General features: G+C 36.9%; 1 protein-coding gene across 1 annotated transcript; it reads right to left on the reverse strand.

The window, feature by feature from the left end:
- Window positions 1-510: 510 nt before the first annotated feature.
- On the reverse strand, window positions 511-20,167 carry LOC137399851 (3-oxo-5-alpha-steroid 4-dehydrogenase 1-like). The gene is made up of 6 exons (XM_068086088.1): window positions 19,840-20,167; window positions 9,094-9,190; window positions 5,511-5,577; window positions 3,964-4,065; window positions 1,342-1,492; window positions 511-731 (listed from the first exon to the last, which is right to left on the reverse strand). The coding sequence occupies exons 1-6, from the start codon at window positions 20,142-20,144 to the stop codon at window positions 665-667; spliced, it is 789 nt and encodes a 262-aa protein (XP_067942189.1). The 5' UTR covers window positions 20,145-20,167; the 3' UTR covers window positions 511-664.
- Between the last annotated feature and the right edge of the window lie 48 nt (window positions 20,168-20,215).

Below are 20,215 nucleotides of genomic sequence, written 5' to 3' on the forward strand. Positions count from 1 at the left end.
TCGCGAGTACTTCAAAATTGAGTAACACTCAAATCAAATTTGAGAGCTCGCTGACTTTATACTTCACATTATATGAAATCTTTTACAAAGCAGAAAGCACAAACTTCACATAATTTCTTTACGTTATCTGAAAATTACGTTATAGGAGGTATACGCCATAGGAGCCTCTACTGTATTTTGTATATTTTAGCTTTTATTTATTTTAATTTCTGATGAATATTTTTTACCCTACAAAGTACTGAAGCCACGAACGCTGAACCACAAAGTAGTGAGAGATTACTATAACTCATAAGCTACTTGTGGAATTATACAACCGGTAAAAGATAAGATAAATATATTCTTATATATATCATTATATTTTACTTAAGATGGCAGCACTTGATTCAAGCCAGGTTTACAATAGAAGGCCAAAATTCAAAGTCAAAACAGTGGAATAAGCACAACCATCCTTAATGCAAAAATGAAAAGCAATGGCAAGCACTAGATTTCATAATCTATAATCACAAGGAATAAAACGAATAAACAAATTTATTCGTTGAAAGACTTCAAATGAGATAAACACTCTGGTACACAGCCACACAGAGAGTGTCAATATGAAAGACAGGTATAAAATAATTTGGTGGACAAAATCCAATGTATGGAGTGAAACCTTAAAAACACCAGCTTACAAAATAAAAGGTATAATGGCTTTCCGAGTCTTGGGATAATCTTCAAACTTCTCCTTATAAAACCTACAAATAATAGTTAATCACTACTGAGTTTTCTAATCATGATGTAAGACAACTCCCAACAAAAGAAAGAGACTAATAAACTCAGTGCAATCTTTGAGGAACTTGTACAGTTGAAAATGATGATGTAAAAATGTCATCAAGCTTAAATTATTTCCTTAGTTACAACTAACCTGACACAAAGAGATTATTATACTATACCAACAAAATATGCCTATAAATATTGATAGATTGGCACATATTGATAGATTGGCACATATGTTTAGCGATTTGCAACCAGCGAAAATTAAAGTTGTAAAACAGTATTTCATTTTAACAAACACATCAGACAAGACCTCATAATTAATAAAATCTGAACTGGATGGTTAGGCCTTCATATTTGAACAAGCAGTGGGAAAGGTTGACAAGTTAACAAACTTACTTGTGATGCTGAATAGCCCGAGGGATAAGATTGACAGAAAAGGTTGACAAGTTAACAAACTTACTTGTGATGCTGAATAGCCCGAGGGACAAGATTGGCAAGAAAGGTTGAAGAGTTAACAAACTTACTTGTGATGCTGAATAGCCCGAGGGACAAGATTGACAGGAAAGGTTGAAGAGTTAACAAACTTACTTGTGATGCTGAATAGCCCGAGGGATAAGATTGGCAGCAGTGAATACAGCAAAACTTAAGGCAGCAATATTCCAGCAAGCCAGCGCATATCCAAACCATTCTATCACCTCACCCAGGAAGTTGGCACACGAGACGTAGTCATACCAAAAGCCTGAATAAAAATAGGTAAAACATGAACATTTCTTAGCCAAAAGAACACATATTATGGTATCTATTGTTACCCGATTCAAGTGTCATCCAGTGATGATGATTACATATTAGTTGGAGTTATCTGCCCTGTAGTGGTGCAAGTGAGTACAGCTATCCCTCATGTTTTGGGTTTAATCCAGACCCGAACCTCAAGTGAAAATCCATTAAATAGAAAGTAATAAAACCATATCTAATGAGGCCACTTTTTCATGAATTAAAAAATATTTTCCTCTTTTTCTTATGTTCTTTAGACAATTTTTAGGGTCAAGGACACATAAGAGGCATGATGAAGGGTGTCGCAAGCACTCCGGACTTTTACACTTCACAAAACGTAACAGAAAATCAGTGAATATAACAGCTGCTATTCCAATGCTATCAAATGCAGGTGGAGGAATCTCACTGGACCAAAGATATAAATTTTAAATGGATATTAATTATCCTTTGAAGCACTGAAACTGCGAAAGTTGAACCGCGAATAGCAAGGATTATAGTATTATGCATAAATGTTTTCTATTTTTTCTCTTGCAGTTTATTTTTATACAATTCCGCTAAATTGTGTCATATATATAATAATATAATAACGACAAAGTATTAGAGCGATATTTGTAGTACAGGAATGCTCTTCCTGTCACCATTAGGGTTCCTAAATTGAGGTTAAAACTATTAAATACTTCATTTAGACATAAAAAATAAACAACTCCGCACTGAGACAAGCTGCGGTCTAACCAACTGAGCAGGGCATGAATTTTCAGCTGAACTAGAATATTCTTACGTGTATTAACATCAAATCTATCCCTGCATCTGATTAGAGGAAAGCCTTTTTATACTCTCATGTCGCATTTCCTAGAAAAACTCATAAGTGCTTTCCTTTCAAATTCCCAGAGCATTACTCAGAGGGGTGCATACATGTACATTATATGTGAGCGAATACCTACCCATTGTCTTCGTGTATAAGCCAATTCTAAAACGCAAAGAGTTTGTACAAAACTTAAGGTCCTGCTTGTAGGCGCGTAACTTTGGAAGCAAACGCAATGACAATATGGTAACCTAATTTCAACAACTACAACTCAAACCTTTAGTAAGTAGACTTTATAAATAAAAGAAAAACAACAATAATGGTCACCCCTATAATTAAATCTTTTTTGCTACTAAATAATTTTTTATGGAAACAAATATTTGGTCTCCCGAACATTTGGTGAATATAAATTGTCCTGACATTCACCATATAAATTAGAATAAAATTCTTCACACTACCGTAGTGGACAAGTTGAGCATGTTCCGAGTTAGACGAGTTCCCACTATTACTATAGCTTACAGCATTATTATTATTACTGTTAAAAATAAATACTCACTGTTATTACTACTATTGCTCAATAGATAATCATCGGAAGTCCATTGATCTGCAATATGTGAAACCTGCGTAGCTGTAATGCTTCTATTCATGGCAAAAAACAAATAGCTACAAAAATGGGCTTTTGAAAAGTGAAACTAAGATCAGCGTGAGATGAAAACATGTTTCCCATTGGTTCAACGCAAACAGATGATTGTTTCCTTTTGATTTAGTAGAGACACGATAGGCTAATTATACAATAACTCACCAATCAGAAAAGTTTTGAACTAAGCTTGCAAAAGTCGCATCGATTCCCGCAACCTTTTGCTCTGATAGATACATACGGTGTGTTAGGATTTGTAGGGTCGGTTTATACGCGAGTTCTTATAAATTCCTTCAATTTCAGGGTGTTTCTCTAGGGTAGGTTTATATGCATGGATATACGATGAGGGTATCCAATGAGGGTATCCAATGAACAATCAGTTAGGTCGACAGAAATCTATAAACTAGGGTTATCTTCTCTGAACAAAACAGAACGGACATGATAGTAACTTTACAACTTTACAGATGATCCATGGACAAATCCAATAAAATACTTTTGGTATTCACCAAATGCATTTGTTATATGACATGCTTTCAGCAATCGCAGGTTACAAAAATGAAGTGCTTATAAAAATGTTAGGGAACAGTTTGTAATGAGGCATCAGGAGGCAGGCACTTATCGACTGCCCATGAGTCCTATCTCACTCCACCTGTCTCACTCACCATGATAATGGCGGAACTCTACAGTAATTTTTCTGCAACTGTGAGGTTAGCACGATTAGAAACCACATGTGTAGTCAACAGTGATTAAAATTCGACAGCCATATGTGGGTGCATCCTATAGCCTTAACCTTAATGCCCGGTGGGTAAAGACACTACCAGCACCATCTATGGCCAAAGTTGTCATTTCATAAACCAGTTTTGAATTTGAACATCTGCAGAAGTAAACATATCTATGTATGACAACTACAAAAATTAAAGTTAACAAACTTTCTGTAATAGTTCACTGACCAGCATTTGTTATTTCCTGTTTACTAGAGAAAGAGGAAACAAATACTAACCATTAGGGATCTTGTAACCGATCTCCCCCGGCTTTCTCAGGTTCCTTAGCACATGATCCCCTCGAATGTTGATATAGAGACCCAGCAGCCAGACAGCAACTCCTACGAGCAGTATGTAAGAGCAGTTCAAGAAACCAAACATAAGCTGCCAAGGTGGCAGCACATATCAAATCGGTGAATATCTAAAAAAGATAGCAATTTGAAATTGTCTCCCCTTGATTCATCTCTCAAATATTAGCTAACACATTTAGAGTAAGTACCCTGTCAGGGCTAATGTCACCCACTGTTTGCTAATTTACACATATTATACTTGTTATGAGCTCCACAAGAACATTTCGACTAGAAGGATTGAGACGATCAGAAGATTAAAAATAGAAAGTCAGCAGCAGTGCCAGGGGTTTGTCAATGATATCTATCATAATGATAGTGATGCCTATCAATAATATCTATCATTGATATCTGTAATATGATATCAATTATATCTACATACTAAAAGCAATATGAAATTCAAACATACCGTAAAACCTCTATTTGACCGCCACCTTTATTTGAATGTCACCTCTAATAGAATGCCACTATAGGGAAAGGGTTGAAAAATACAGCATCGCCCATTAATTGAACGCCAACTTTATTAGACCATCACTTTGACATTCACTACGTTAGATATTTACGAAGCCATTTTAGTAAGTAGAAAATTTGTCCCCAAAATGGTTATAATGACTCGGTTACATCAACAACAATTAATTCTTTTATTGCTGCTGTGATTGTTGCCATTGTTTTAGTTACGGTGTATTTGAGCAAATCGATCGTCACAGTCATCAGAACTTCTTGGATTCAAAGTCACTGAGGTCCAAACCCTATCCATTGTCTTCAGATTCGTCCATCACATGGTTTACAAGTTGAACTGAAGACTTTAAAATACTTTGATGAATGATAGAATACTCTTCCAGAATACCGTACAACGTAATAGCAGCTATCGCTACGGCGTATCAAAGTCCATTTTTCAACTCTGGAGCTTTTCGGTTTTTTTCCTTAAAACTTTGCAAGCAACACCCTTGAAATAAGTAAATAACTGCATCCGTCTAATATGATTTACTCGAAGTAGTTCCTTGTTTAACTCGGTGTTATACTTTGGTGCATATGAAGAGAGGTTTAGCAAAAAAATGCTGAGAATGATGGCATTAGTGTTGCTGTCGAAAGAGAGTGCAAAATATATGAGACATTAGCATCGCTTTGCCTGTAAAAGAGTTAAATTTGTCTTCCCAAAATTCTGACTAAATGGTTGAAAAATAAAGCACCACCCTCTAGTTGAGCCGTCGTCTCTAATCGAATGCCGCTATAAGAAAAGGGTTGAAAAATACAGTGCCATGGCGCTCAAATAGAGGTTTTGCGGTAGCTATAGATAGATTCCCTAAAAGCAATAATTAACTCAATACACAACGATGGTAGATTTCCCACACCCATCTTGTTAGTAAACACAAACGCCGTCCTGTAATGGCTGAACGAGGTAAACAGCAAGGCAGATGGACTAAAATAGAATCTGTAACCTGCTATGAAACTTGGCTGCTGGATCCAGCTGTTTGGGTACTTGTGGACAACAAACAGTGACAATCCCTAAAAATAATAAAGACAGAGCTAGTTCCAGCTGGACATGCACTGGGCTGAGGTTAGCTTCTGACACTATGTGTACTTTAATACAAATACTATATCGTCAGCAACAATAGCATCTTGTACATATGATACAAGGAGTGCCTTAAATAATGGTTACTGTCAGTGTCTGACATTCTTGCTCACAATTTTAACATAAGAAAGTCCAAAGAAGGAATACGTTTACAATAAACTCTAGTTTCAAGGAGTGGATCGCAAATATGCGGAGAGGGAAAGCCAAGCTCCCACAGTCATACCAGATTACCTCTTTCACTACTACACTAAATTCGCGATTCTGACCAAATTAATTCAAACGAGTTTTCGCAAAATCGATATGCCGCTAGTGTTTATGCAATATGTCGAGAATCAATGCAGATATTGTTTTACTGTAAGATGCTCTTATTCAGAAAAAAAAATTTCTACAAGTATAAAATTGTTTAGTGAACCCCCTCTTGCAAAATTTGTGACGCTTCCTTTGCATTGAACAAACGCAGCAAAGTTCTTTTTGCCATGACGATAGCAATCCGGTTTTCCCATTTTGAAAAATTAGTAGAAATGGAATTCCTTAGCAAAAAGATTTTCGATTGGTTGCACGTGATTGGCAGCAAAGTTGTTGCATTGGAGACCAAATTTGATTGGTCTAGCTAATGCGTAGGCTTTGTAATGAAAAGGAAAGTGAAACCCTATTGATCAGCCAATTCATCAGCTTATGGTCTGTACTTCTACTACCGCGATTGTTGATACATTGGCTCCTGGCCGTGAAAAAGTAACGAAGTAACACTCAATCAAATATAATAGGCGTGCAAAAAGATTCTCATAGCTGGGTTCTAAGATGACATATATAATAATAATATATCTGGATTACCACATAACAAGAAATGACAAAACAAAAGTTTTATAGTTTCCTAGAGCTGTTCAATGTCTACCTGCACTATGCATTCAACTTCAGAGTTGTTTTCTCCTGAAAACTGAATGAAACCGAATCTTCATTTGTTACTTCGGTTTACTCAGAGGGCATTATAAACCGCATCGAACCGAGATTTGTATATTTATTAATGAATAATAAACTAATCATTAATATTTGCAAACAATGTTTCAGTAATGGTGACATTTTCAATTATATTAATATTACCCTACTAGATGAAAATATTCGATGGATATAAAAATTCGCGATTTCGCGGACAATCAATTCCGCGAATTATTAAATTCCGTGAATAATTAGTTCTATTTTTAATCACAAGGAAGAATAACTACTGTTTCAAATTAAAAACTAGCTCTTAGGCATAAATACTAAACGTAGCTGAGTTCCAAAACCTTTTTAAAATCGTTGTCGGGGCTTCGAGTCAACCCTATTGCCAATGCATCACATTTTTTTACAAAATTATTCAAGGCTGTCTCAAGATATGCAGAATGGCGTCATCGCAAAAATAGCCGCTAGGCAGAAGTACTAAACGTAGCCGAGTTCCAAAACTTTTAAAATCATCGCCGGGGCTTCAAGTCAACCCCATTGCATCAAACTTCTTTACAAAATTATTCAAGATTTTCACAAGTTATTCGGCATGGCTTCGTCATCGCAAAAATCTCTCCTAGTCTTTTTACCTTGAAATCAACTCCATCAATCTCTAATACCGAAGTTGAGGACGATAATGATTCTGATCTGGACATTACGGTATGTATTTGATTTGCAGTGCAGATACGTTATTCCATAATTAACTGCGTTAGTTAAAAATTTTGTTTAAAAACTGATCGCTTTCATTAAATACTTCAGGTAATGTTTTTGTACTTCCTTTACGCTTATTAATATTGTTCCTTTCTTGTGCTTACTTCAGATTGAGAATGAAACAGAACCTATTTCGATTACAAAAACTAGAGACAAGTAGTAATATTCATCGAGGCAGGAATATTGGCAGAGAAACAACCGGTCAACCTAGACCTCTTCATCAACGACAACTCCTTGATATCGCTGTAGCAAACATGATTATATTATATATCATGTATAGATATATTATAATTTATTACAAACTTGAGTGTACAAATAAAATATTTCAAATACAAGTAAAATTTTACAAACGATGAATGGAGTAAATAAAAACAGTTTAGCGCATATAGCAGTTGTCTGGCAATAAAATTCAATTGATACTCTTGATAAGTAAATACTAGCGTGTAATGGTGCTCTATGACTAGTTATTTTGGTAATAGCAGCTCTATATCGCTGTCACTGTCTTGGGTAGATGTTAAAGATGATTATCTCGCTACGACATGGCTGGTAAGGAAGTTATCATCAGAACTCTCCTCGTAGCTTACTACTGCAAAGTTCTGCCGGTTGGCTAAAAATTTGTGCTCGTAAAGGCGTTTTTGTTCCTTTTTTAAAACAGATATATTCTCCTCGTTAGCAGCTGCGGTCACTTCTACCTCAATTTCAAGAACTCCCTGAATGATTGGTGATCTTCTAAGAATGACATCTGCCACCCTTGCAGTCATTGTGCCTCCATGTATGATGAAAAATCTCTCTCTTTCACACTAAAACAAATAACAAAGCGGTAGGGATGGAAAAAAATATTGCGTTTTACCGAAGAACCAAAGTAAAATTCAACTATTAATTTAGTAAATAGTTTTGAAAAAAACTCATTACTTACCACAAGTTGTTGGTTCATCAAAGGCCTCCAAATCGATGAATATTCGTGAAAACCTCTGAACGCAGCCAGAAATTTATAGCTTAGCATGATCGACTCGTAGTTGTAAGCTAAATAGAAATCGAAACAAGCGGTGTACGCATGCAAATGGTTAACTCTATTGCTAGCCGCAATAGAGTTAACGCTTAATAGACAGTGATTGTGTTCACCCGCGAATATACATGAAAAAGGCAATTTGCGCGAAACTTAACTCCGCGAATATATTCATCCTGTAGGGTAATTAACCAATACAATTTGAAAAAAATGTTATCCTCTTTAAAATTTAATGAATCAACATCAAATTAATTAATTTAAAAACAATTGAATAAATATAAATAAAAAAATTACAATATGCTAAGGACAAATACAATCAATGAAGATTAATGCTATAATAAGATATTATAAATACAAGTCTCTTAACTACAAAACATCACATGAGCTAATTTGGCAAGAGTCAAAACTATTGCTACAATTTGGATGAAAAAAAAACTCTAAACACATTTGCTGATCGATCAATGCGTTCATGACTATTTTCTCAGGAAGCTGCTGCGTGGGCATGAGCAAACACTGAATCGAATCGTGATGTAAAATTTGGTTCATATGCAGTTGTCTTCTCCGTCTGAATTGATGAACCGAGAGAGAACAACTCTCGAAAAACTGAATGCACTTGAATTGTTATCCAGCATTATAATTTCCTAATAAACTTCAGCAGGCAAAAATAAACAATAAGAATAAATAATGTAATAGGATGTGACTGTAATATAAAGATTTCAAGGCAATCTTATGAGCGACAATAACAGGAACAACTAACCTGAATATATGCGTTTATAGAGCAAAATGCGAAAGCACTCAGAACAGTGATGGCCGTGTGTGGTTTGACTGGTTGTAGAAATGGGTAAATCAGGGTCCTAAAAGTAGGTAGTGGTAAGAGCTAGCAAAAATAAACGAGAAGGTCTTTTCGCAGTCAAACAAGATTTTAATCAAAACGTCAAATGAAAAACTAATGCAATAGCCTGTTCACCGTACCAATCATGCGGTTTTTAGGATTTTTGATTCACAGAAAGTTAAAAAAAATACATTAAGATCTACACAACATAAAGGTTGAGCAAATAAGCGCCTCAAAAAGGGATACAATATTCACCTTACAATATCTGACATTTTTAATCATATACGTAGTTGATATAGTTTGGTTCTAAAGCACTAGAGTAATATTAGGAAGTACTTTCACACGTCTTTTGGATTTAAATCCATGGATCAAAAACCACCCTTGTAAAAAGTTGGAGCGATAAAAGAAATAGAAATAGAAAAAGTGGAAATAACGTGAAGAAACAAAAATTTGGAACTAGCGAAAGTGGAGAGGTTGTTATAACTAAAGATAAATGACAAGATCGAAAATTTATAGAAACGCTATCGTACATAAAAACAAAAAGATATAAATTCTGTCAATTATAATTCTACAGTCTAAGTTAGACTAGCTCCATATTTATAACAACCCATTCACCTACAAACCATCCGCCTATTCAATAAAAAAGGTTACCTATCTGTTTGCCAGTATAAATCGCAGAAGTGATGCAAAAGCAAAATCCGTTTTTATTTCCATTATCACTTTAAATATTTAGTTTCTTGCGCATAATTTAGTTCTTTAAATAGTTTTATATAATGTGCTTGTTTTAATGCTCAATGCTTACCGTTAAGTGTTATTAAACTGTAAAATAAAATGCCTCATGTTTTCGCATGAATGTTGCTTGTGACATACACGTTTCAACATATGTACTACAATATTGAAAGGATTAACTCTCTATGTCAAGTTTAAATTGTTAGACCTGCAAGCATTTGTATAAAATTGCATGCACAAAGGCTAAAACCACACACACTATAAAAAGCCTCATAGGTACAAGTAAAATTAAAAAATGTGCTGTCACGTTACTGCAAACTCGAAGTTCGAAAATATTTTATGAAGAAAATTTAGTAAAACCTAGTGAGTCTAATTAATATTTACTGATATGATCCATAACCTAAAATACCGTAAAACCTCTAATTGAACGCCACCTCCATTTGAACACCACCTCCAATTGACCGTCACCCTGAGAGAAGAGTTGAAAAATTGACTGCCACTCTCCAATTGAACGTCACCTCCATTTGACTGCCACTTTGACATTATTTGATCTTTACGAGCCCATAATATCAAATGATCAGTAGATAACTGTCCAAAAATCGTATTAATAATGAATAGTTTATATCAATAACAATTATCTCGTCCAGTTCCAAAGCTTTTCATTTTTTTCGTTAAAACTTTAGCAAGCAACACCATAGCAATAATCAATAACGGCCTCAGGCTAGCAGTAGTTCTCTGTTTAACGTGCGTCTTTCTATTTCGAAATAGCCTGCAAAGCTTAAGTAGTACATTTAAAAAACCGGCTTAAATTTACGATGGTAAATGAACTTTCAAAGCAACGCTATAGAAATAATTACTATCTCAGGCTAATAGTGGTTTCTTGATTAACGCGGTCCTGATACTTCGAAGTACATGTACATATACAAAAAGGGGTTTAAATTTACTATGGTAGATGGAGCTTTGAAAACAACGCCATAGAAATAACTACTGTCTCAGGCTAATAGTGGTTTCTTGATTAACGCGGTCCTGATACTTCGAAGTACATGTACATATATAAAAAGGGGTTTAAATTTACGATGGTAGATGGAACTTTGAAAACAACGCCATAGAAATATCTACTGTCTCAGGCTAATAATAGTTCTTTGTTCAACGCGGTCTTAATACTTCGAAGGACATGCATATAAAAACCGGTTAGCAAGTTTTGGACCAAAGGCTACGTTTAGTAAACAAACTTTTACGTGTTGCATTGGTGGTAAATGCGACGCATGAAAGTTTTGCTCTACCAAAAAGTTGTTAGGACGCTAACATCGACTAGTTCGGCAGTGCAAAAGAAGAGTTGAGGCCAGAAGATGTTGTGGAAGGTATTGGACAACTAGAATATGTCCGCTCCATCGGATGAACAATCAGAACGCAGCTATCCGAGCGAACGATGCAAATATTTTTGTTTCAAAAACATTAATTTTGGTTTCGGCATGTAATATAAGTAAGATTCATTTATGTCACTTTTTCATGAATATATATTTGTATCATTTGATAGACTATTATTGTATAACTTATAAATATGCAGATTTGTAGCATTTTATTTAATAGCATCCTTGCGGCTATCTTAACACGGCTTGCATTGATCGATGCTCATAACTCCACTTCTATTGCACATAAAAAGCTAGTTTTGGCTGCAAACTGTAGTAAACATATCAGTGAGGGCAATGAGCTTTTATTCAACAATGTTTAATATAAAATAAAAATGTCTTCAAATTTAAAGTGAAATAAAAATTTTAAATGCCAACAAATTGCGCAGAAGGGCACAGGCTATAATAACATTGCAGGCCAATTGCAAGCCATAGATATCAACTGGTAGAGATATTTCCCGGTTTCTCGATGCACATTTATTAAGAGATCTTTGACAAGTTAACGTAGGAGTACTGAAATTGTTTCATTTTTGTCGATTTCAAAGTACAGCCAAACATGGATAACTCGCCCACGGATAGCTCGAACACATGGTTAACTCGAACGGTTTCTTTGGTCCGTTCCCACGTAATGATAAATTGCTATATATAACTCGACTTCAACTCTGTTAACTCGAAGTATTTTGCTCAACGGCTACCGAGACGGTTGTTATCGCTTTAGAAAATCACTTTATTCCAAGTCATAGAGGTAAACCTCAACTTTTCGTAAATCATAGGCGTCGTTATTACCACCGTCGTCGGTAAAATATTTTTGTCAACGAATTTTCTAAAGGTTTGGTGAATTTTGATTTTTACCAAATATTCGCTTAGCGATCGCCTTTCGGAAGCATGAAAAAGTGAGGTGACCTTTGCATAAACTGCAAAAAAAATTGGCAAAATTGATCTCGGTTAAAACGCTCAAAAGAAAAAGATGTCTTTTCTTCTGAGCATTTCAACAACGATCAAGTTTTGCCAATTTTAATCTAAAAAACGTCCTCGTAATAACATCACCTCAAACAACAAAACAATCTCATGTGATAGAAAAATCTCCTATACTTTTTGATGAAAAAGTTTTAAACTTTACATTAGAAGCATTTAATTTAAAACGAGCCATTTATGCTTTTGATTTCTATTATAGTTTGTATATGTGCATGTATCTACTAATAAATAAATACATGGACTTGTGACAGTGCTCTGATAACTTGAACACTCTGATAACTTGAACACTTTCGCTCGGTCCCGTGAAGTTCGAGTTATCCATGTTTGACTGTATCTGACATTTTAGACACATTTGAATACTTTGGTATTCTAACTGATGTCCAACGCAGTGTAAGTAAAGGAAATGACGATGATATTTTTTTCTAATGATTCTTATGAGATTACGATATTTAATTATAAGTTTGGATATTTTTTTTGATACTTCTTGATATTGTTAGCTATGACGTTTTGAAATGTAAACAAAATAATGCATTGGTTTTATATTATTACTATATTAATAATATTGGTTATTTTAATAATATCAGTGCATTTTACTTCTAATATTAGCCAATATTGCATTTCTCCTATTGCAGGGGGAGAGATAAACATATAATCTTTTCCTTTCATTATTGCTGTTTGTTGTATATAATAACGCCCACACCCAGTACATTACAGCTACCATTGCAGTTATCCTATTGCACTGCAGTGCCATTTGACTGCTAATATTGCATTTTTCAACCATCAGTACCCTTTCTTTTTTCCAATATCACTTTGGTCGTGGGCTGTATGGCAGTGGAATTTCTAGTTTTATTTTCTTTTATAGGCCTATGTCGTTGTCATCAAATAATACTTCAAAAACTAGAAAGCGTTTATAGTTACTAGTGTTTCATGAGCAGCAATTGCCATAAAACCTCTAATTGAATGCTATGACGCTCCATTTTTCAACCTTTGTTCTATTATAGTGGTGGGCAATTGGAAGCAGCATTCAAATAAAGGCTGACAGTCTATTTTTCAAAGGGTTCGCCAGAATCTTCGTAAGATAAATTTGGCCTTATTAAGGGCGAAGTGAATGTTGCTTATATTTTGCTTTTTTTTTCGGTGGAATGATATTAAACCTTTCGGATCCAATAAATCTGCTAACCTACCTTTAATTACAGAAACCTTCGGCAATTCAACAATGCTATAGACTGGTGAAATGTGCACGTTTTTTTTTCGTGAAATGCGCACGACTTAATCGTTCTATTCCCTGTCGCTCGGCGTTTCAATTTCGGGTCTTAACTTTGATAAAAGTTAGGCTTAGCAAGTTTTAATAACGATTTTCATCCAAATAAATCTGTCTATTTGTGTATAATCCGATCAGATGGGTAAGTTTTAAGATAATGCCGACGGTTTACAAAGACTTGGTAACATATTTAAATAGGTTTATTTGTGTTTTGTATCGCTATTATATTTTAACGACTCTACAAAACAATGGTTAAATTTGTTGATGAAATTTTGATACAAGGGTTCGTCTCATTGTTGATGAATAATTTTCGGGATTTGTGTGCACATGTGCATTTATCATAAATCTCCCAACCAATCGCTTCGCTCTTGTTTGGTCGTGGGAATATCTATTCAGTAGTTCAAATACAAATAGCTTACTCTTCAAATTGTTAAAAACACACTTTCAAATTTAAACGTTTGACACAACACAAAGACAGCCGCAACAAAATGTACCCCTTATTGTGGATATTTTTTTAGATCCTGACAGCCATCTTCCAATTTTAAAAATTTGTGCAAACATCGCATATTACCCTTGTAGTGATGATATAATGTACACGTTTTCGAAATAGAACTTACAGTTTACACATTCCCCATTATACTTATACAGTTATATTTGTGGTGTATAGTTATGGAACCGGATACAGGATCAGGCGAGGGGAACCGAGGACAAGGAAAACCCGTAGAAGACCAAGCTTACTGGAGACTAGACGATACACCTTGGAACCCAATTGCAATATTCGCCCAATATCCGCGATAGGATTCTGGTAGGTGTACAAGATGTGAGATTGAGAGACTACCTAGTTGACTTAAAGGTTCTAACGCTAGCAAAGTACATCCAAAAGGCTAAGCAATTTGTGAACAATCACGAGCAAGCAGCATCCATGATGACATGTGCAGATGAAAATATGTATGCAGGCAAGAGGAGGCAAGTAGAAAAGACCAAAGTTCCCCAACCGCGACAACCCGTGTGAACTGTGTGGAAAAACCTTTCATAAAAATGGGAAGTGCCCAGCAGTTGGATCAGTATGCGAAAAGTGTGGTGAAAAGGGTCATTGGGCTAAAGCGCAAGCATTCCAAGAAGAACGGAAATCTTCTGTTCATGAGATAAGCTCCAGAGAAGAGAACCCATGGTCGGATGACGATGTGAAAGGTCTGTCCAGCAGAAGACTTATGACTAGAATCACAAGTTCTACATTCAATCACTGACACTAAAAAGCATGGTATGGAACAGTAAGAGTATAGAGTTTTATTGACGAACAACAAAATTGTAAAATTTGCTGTAAAATGACTGCAAAGGTGACTCCGAGTTTTTTCGGCATCAAGTGGTTAAAGTGCTACGGAGAAAGATAGGAGAATGGAAGCAAGTTTATTTTTTACTTCAAGTCTCCTATAGATATACTGTTGAGTTTACCTTCAGATTATATTTCCCTGTTTGAGGTTATAATGTAATTTCCTGCGCGTGCGAGATACGTATTAACTGTGAGTTCTTGACGGCTTCTTTTTAATCCATAGCATCTAGCAATACAATGGCTTAGATTGATGAATATACTAAAGGTAATATTTTAGTACTAATTAATAGAATTATAACTTTTTGCTATCACTCATCATCGTTTAATAATTTTGTATCGTTTCACCTAGCTATATTTGCTTAAAATTCTTTGTGGCAGTTTTCTCTAGTAAATTAGATTTATGATTTGACTTAAGACGTTCACTTCTCACTTGTAGAAAGTGAAAAAAATCGATTGAGCAATGAACATCTTTAACCTCCAGAACCAAAGCTTCGAATTTTTGGCTTGGCGTACTTATGCTTTTGTTAAACATTTATTCATTTTTAAAATTACACTCGCTATCTATCTAACTCCCAATTTGAAAGCTTTCAGTAGATACGCGTTAGAATGACATATCTATGAATGACATATATTTATTGCATTTGTTTTACTGATTACAGGATGTTTATGTGGTCCCACCAGCCCAAGCAGTTTTGTCAGTGTGGAAACTGCCATAAATGGGAAAGAGACTTGAATGTGTGCTGCATAAACCATGATGTTTTGTTTTAGTTTGCTGCAGTAGATGAATTTGTCTTATTGTATCAGCTAAAACTATGTGAGTGGCCACGACTTGATGAATATTTTTGATAAAAGCTTTAGGCCGAGATGAAAATGTTTTTGCTTGTAAAAATTATATAATAAAATAATATTGTTGAAGATAATGCAAAACATGATTTGCAGAACATTGAATATATCATAGCCCCGTTGACACCTGTGTTGAAATCTTTTCTGATAGATGGATTTATGAAGCGCAATCAGAGCTGCATGTACAGGCACTTTTGCATAGCTCGACCATTTGTTTAGTACTTGAATCAACTAATCAAATGTGACCAGTGAACTTTTTTCTACACATTGATACCAATAATGACTCGATAACGTTGATAGTCGAGTATACAATATACATAACTTTTAGGGATGTAGTTGGTTTCGCCACATATTCTTTTCAAAGACAAAGCTTGCTTATTTTACTTACGGTAGTAAAAAACTAGTTTTCGGTGTGGGCAATGATACACAGCCCTGCCCCCAGGATAGCATAATCCATAATCCCACGACAAGCATAATGTGGGCGAGGCTTTTGAGAGGCTGTATATCGTTAGTGTGGGTAGCGACGGAACTGTGCCGATACAAAGACATAGTTTGCTACATAGTTTGCTTGACAGAATTACTCTAGACCGGTAGAATTGGTAATCGGTACTAAGATGTTTACATAGCATTTAGAAGAAGCTAATATGACAAGTTTTTTATTTTCCTTGTTTGAGGCCTTTGAGACATTGGTAATAATGTATCTGTAGCAGGATTTAAAATTTTATTTTAGCCAACACGAGCAAATACAAGATAAAATATATGCCAATAGAGCCGCGTAGGATTAGACTTGTATCGCAATAGCCGATGTGAATACGAGAGATAGAGACATGTTGTATCACGCATTACATCAATTTGGGCAAGTCTGGGCATGTTTTTTTGGCCTGAGCGTTTTTATGGCGATCGAATTTTCGATTTTAATCTTCAAATATCTTCGTAATGAGATCGCCTAACGCATCAAACAACATATCAACTTATAGACAAAGAAAAATACTTTCTTTTAAAATCAACTCAAATTTGAAGCAGCCACATCTTTAACCCGGACAAGTGTGAGTTCAACGTGAGGGAAGTAACATTCTTGGGTCACCTTATAGATTAACAAAGTATTCATGCTGACCCTGAAAAGACAAGAGCGATCCTAGAATTTCCTGAACCAACAGGAACTAAGCAGCTGAGGAGATTTATGGGAATGGTTAACTACCTGGGAAAGTTTTCTCCCTCTCTTGCTGATGACTCGACTCCTCTCCGCCTACTCATGGGGGATGCAGAATTCTTATGGGGTCCACAGCAAAAGGCGTCTTTTCGGAGACTCAAGGAAAATAATTCGTCTTTTCCCACCTCTGATCCCCCATGATATGGAAGCTGAAACTTTTCTCAGTACTGATGCTTCATCGTTCAGTTTAGGGGCAGCCCTTCTTCAAAAAATACGGGACAAATGGAGACCAGTGGCCTTTGCTTCACGCACTATGGCCGAGGCTGAAACTCGCTATGCCCGGATTGAAAAAAAGGCTCTGGCCATATGTTGGGCCATGGAAAAATTCCACTACTATCTAGCTGGAAGGGAGTTCCGGATTGAGACAGACCTTGAGTCATTGGTGCCGGTACTGGGGGAAGAGTTAGCCAAGCTTCCCTTCAGAGTGTTGAGGTTCCGTCTCAGGATGATGGGGTACTCTTACCGGATCGGGTACACACCAGAGGAGAAACTCGTGCTCGCCGACACCCTTTCTCAGTCCCCTCTGTCTTCAGTGCCAGTCCAGGATGATGATACTGAGAGCCTTGTGTCTGAACTAGTTTGTGCACTGCCTATTGCCAAAGGCAGAATGGTGAGACTCCTAGCAGCCACCGTAGATGATTTGGAAGCAAGCTGTCTCAAGGAGTACATTACGCAAGGATAGCCTGTCTACAAGAGGGTGAACCTTGCGGTTCTGAAATTTTATACCTTCAAAGCGTATCTGACGCTGATTGGTGGTTTGATCTATTTTCATGAACGAGTGTTTATTCCGGTAGCGGAGAGAGAGAATACTCAAGGACATTCATGCGTGTGACCAGGGTGAACGTAAGAGTATAAGGTGAGCTTGTGGGCTTGTATGGTGGCCTGGAATGACAGGAGAGATAAGAAAGCTGGTAAAGCTTTGCCTGAAATGTGAGGCATTTAGACGGATACCGAAGGAGCCCGTGCAGACTACGATCTTGCCTGAAAGAGCTTGGTGGCGTTTGGCAGCCGATCTGTGTGAGAAAGATGATCAGTGTTACCTAGTGTTGTTTGATTACTTCAGTAAATACATAGTAGCTCGACCACCGGCCAACTCTCAGGCGGAATCAGTCTGCAGAGAGCTCGAGGACATATTCTGCAAGCTCGGTATCCCTCCCACTTTCATGAGTGAAAATGCGGCCCAGTTCAAGGGGAATGTGTTCAGTCAGTTTCTAAGGAGATGAAACATTGAGCACATCACATCGTCGCCTAGGTATCCACAGAGCAATGGAGCGGCAGAAAGAGCGGTGGCAACAGTAAAGGGTTTTCTGAATAAAAACGTGAATTTGCAAGCAGCCCTCAGCAGTTATAGGGGGACACTCCTCAAAAATGGATATTCTCCTGCCCAGCTGTTAATGAACAGGGAGCTAAACTCCATGGGGATATTCACACACAAACCTGTTGATGAGAAGCGCATGCAGAGGAAAGAAACGGCTATAAGGCTGCGTCAAAAGGTCAATTATAATGCCAGGCATGCAGCCAGGGACCGCAGCCGTTTCAGACTCAACAGACTGTCAGAATTCAGAAGGACCCAAAGAAGCCAGCCAGGCAGACTACAGTTGCCTCAATGGTTGGTACAGAACTATTGCTTCAGGCTGAAAATGGGAACATTCTTCGCAGTAACCAATCTCAAGTGCATGAGATAGGACCCTCACCTCCGGAGGTATTTGCCTCCAGACAACCTCCATAAGTACTTGCCGCCAGACAAACTTTCGGCGTACTTGCTTCTTGACAACCGCCAGAGGTACTTGCCTCCGGACACCCGCCAGAGGTACTTGCCTCCAGACAGCCGCCAGAGGTACTTGCCTCCAGACAGCCTCCGGAGGTACTTGCCTCCAGACGTACTTGCCTCCAGACGTACTTGCCTCCAGACATACTTGCCTCAAGACAATCGCCAGACGTACTTGCCTCCAGACGTACTTGCCTCCAGACATACTTGCCTCAAGACAATCGCCAGAGGTACTTGCCTCCAGACAGCCGCCAGAGGTACTTGCCTCTGGACAACCGCCAGAGGTACTGGCCTCTAGACTCCGATCGAGCCCTTCAGCCAACCAGAAAAAACTAGGAGTGGCCGGTTGGTCAAAGCTCCGGATAAGCTGGTCTTGTAAACTACATATATGTTAATGTCTTCATCACGTTTCTGTTTATTTTTTGTTCTTCTTGTTGCATCATGTGTTGGTGTGTGCTAGTAAATCTCTAAGTGAAATGTACATACGTTTCTTGTTTTGAGGCATTTTCCTGTTTTGAAACAAAAGTAAAGGAAAAAGAAAAAAAAGGAAAAACAAGGAGATAAACAAAAGGAGAAATTGGATACATCGTCGTTTTGGACTTAGTTTAATGCAGTTGTTGCAGTCAAAAATACACAAAGGTCATGGCAGGATGATGTAACTGCAGCAGTCGCTGTGACCTTAAATGGGACTTGGTGAGGAGGTGATGTGTATAGTTACGGAACCGGATACAGGATCAGGCGAGGGGAACCGAGGACGAGAAAAACCCGTAGAAGACGAAGCTTACTGGAGACTAGACGATACACCTTGGAACTCAATTGCACCAAACATAAGGTGAATACTCTCTACTCTCACAGTGAGAGTCTCACTACTACAACAAATTTATACAACACAGTTTTAAATATATATATATATGTAAAAGTTTACGATGTGAACGATGACTATCTTTAAATCAGCAATATTTGTTCTTGTTACTCTCACATCCTTCCTAAGTTTTTGACATAGTAAATATAAAATATTGAATGTTAGATAAAACAACAACAACATCACAAATTCTCCATTCAAATACTTGAACCACTGTGTCAACTAGGCCAAATTTAATTTGCCACTGCATTGCTGGCTCTATCATAACACGTTCAATACATTACCTGTGGATGTAATGGCATGTAAACATACCAAAAAGAATGAAATTAGCTGGCAGCATGACGATATCTGAAGAAGGAATAGCAATAAGAAATAACGGTACGATTAAGTTAGGAGCTTCCATTAAAACCCAAGACAGTCGGCCATTAATTGGTTTGAAGTGGAGGTTTAAGACTTTTGTGTCATAATATCTCCCGTACGGGGCAGGAATCCATAGAAGCACAAAGATTATTGCGAACGACAGCGCCAACAATGTAGTAGATATAAAATGAATTTGCTCAAAAAACTCTTTTTCAAGTAATCGAAACATTTTAGTGCACCAGTTCCTTCAGTTCACGGTATGAACTCAGGAAAAGAAGCCGACTATAGGCATTGGCGGAT

Source organism: Watersipora subatra, chromosome 7 (genome assembly GCF_963576615.1).
Source record: "Watersipora subatra chromosome 7, tzWatSuba1.1, whole genome shotgun sequence".
Taxonomy (NCBI): domain Eukaryota; kingdom Metazoa; phylum Bryozoa; class Gymnolaemata; order Cheilostomatida; family Watersiporidae; genus Watersipora; species Watersipora subatra.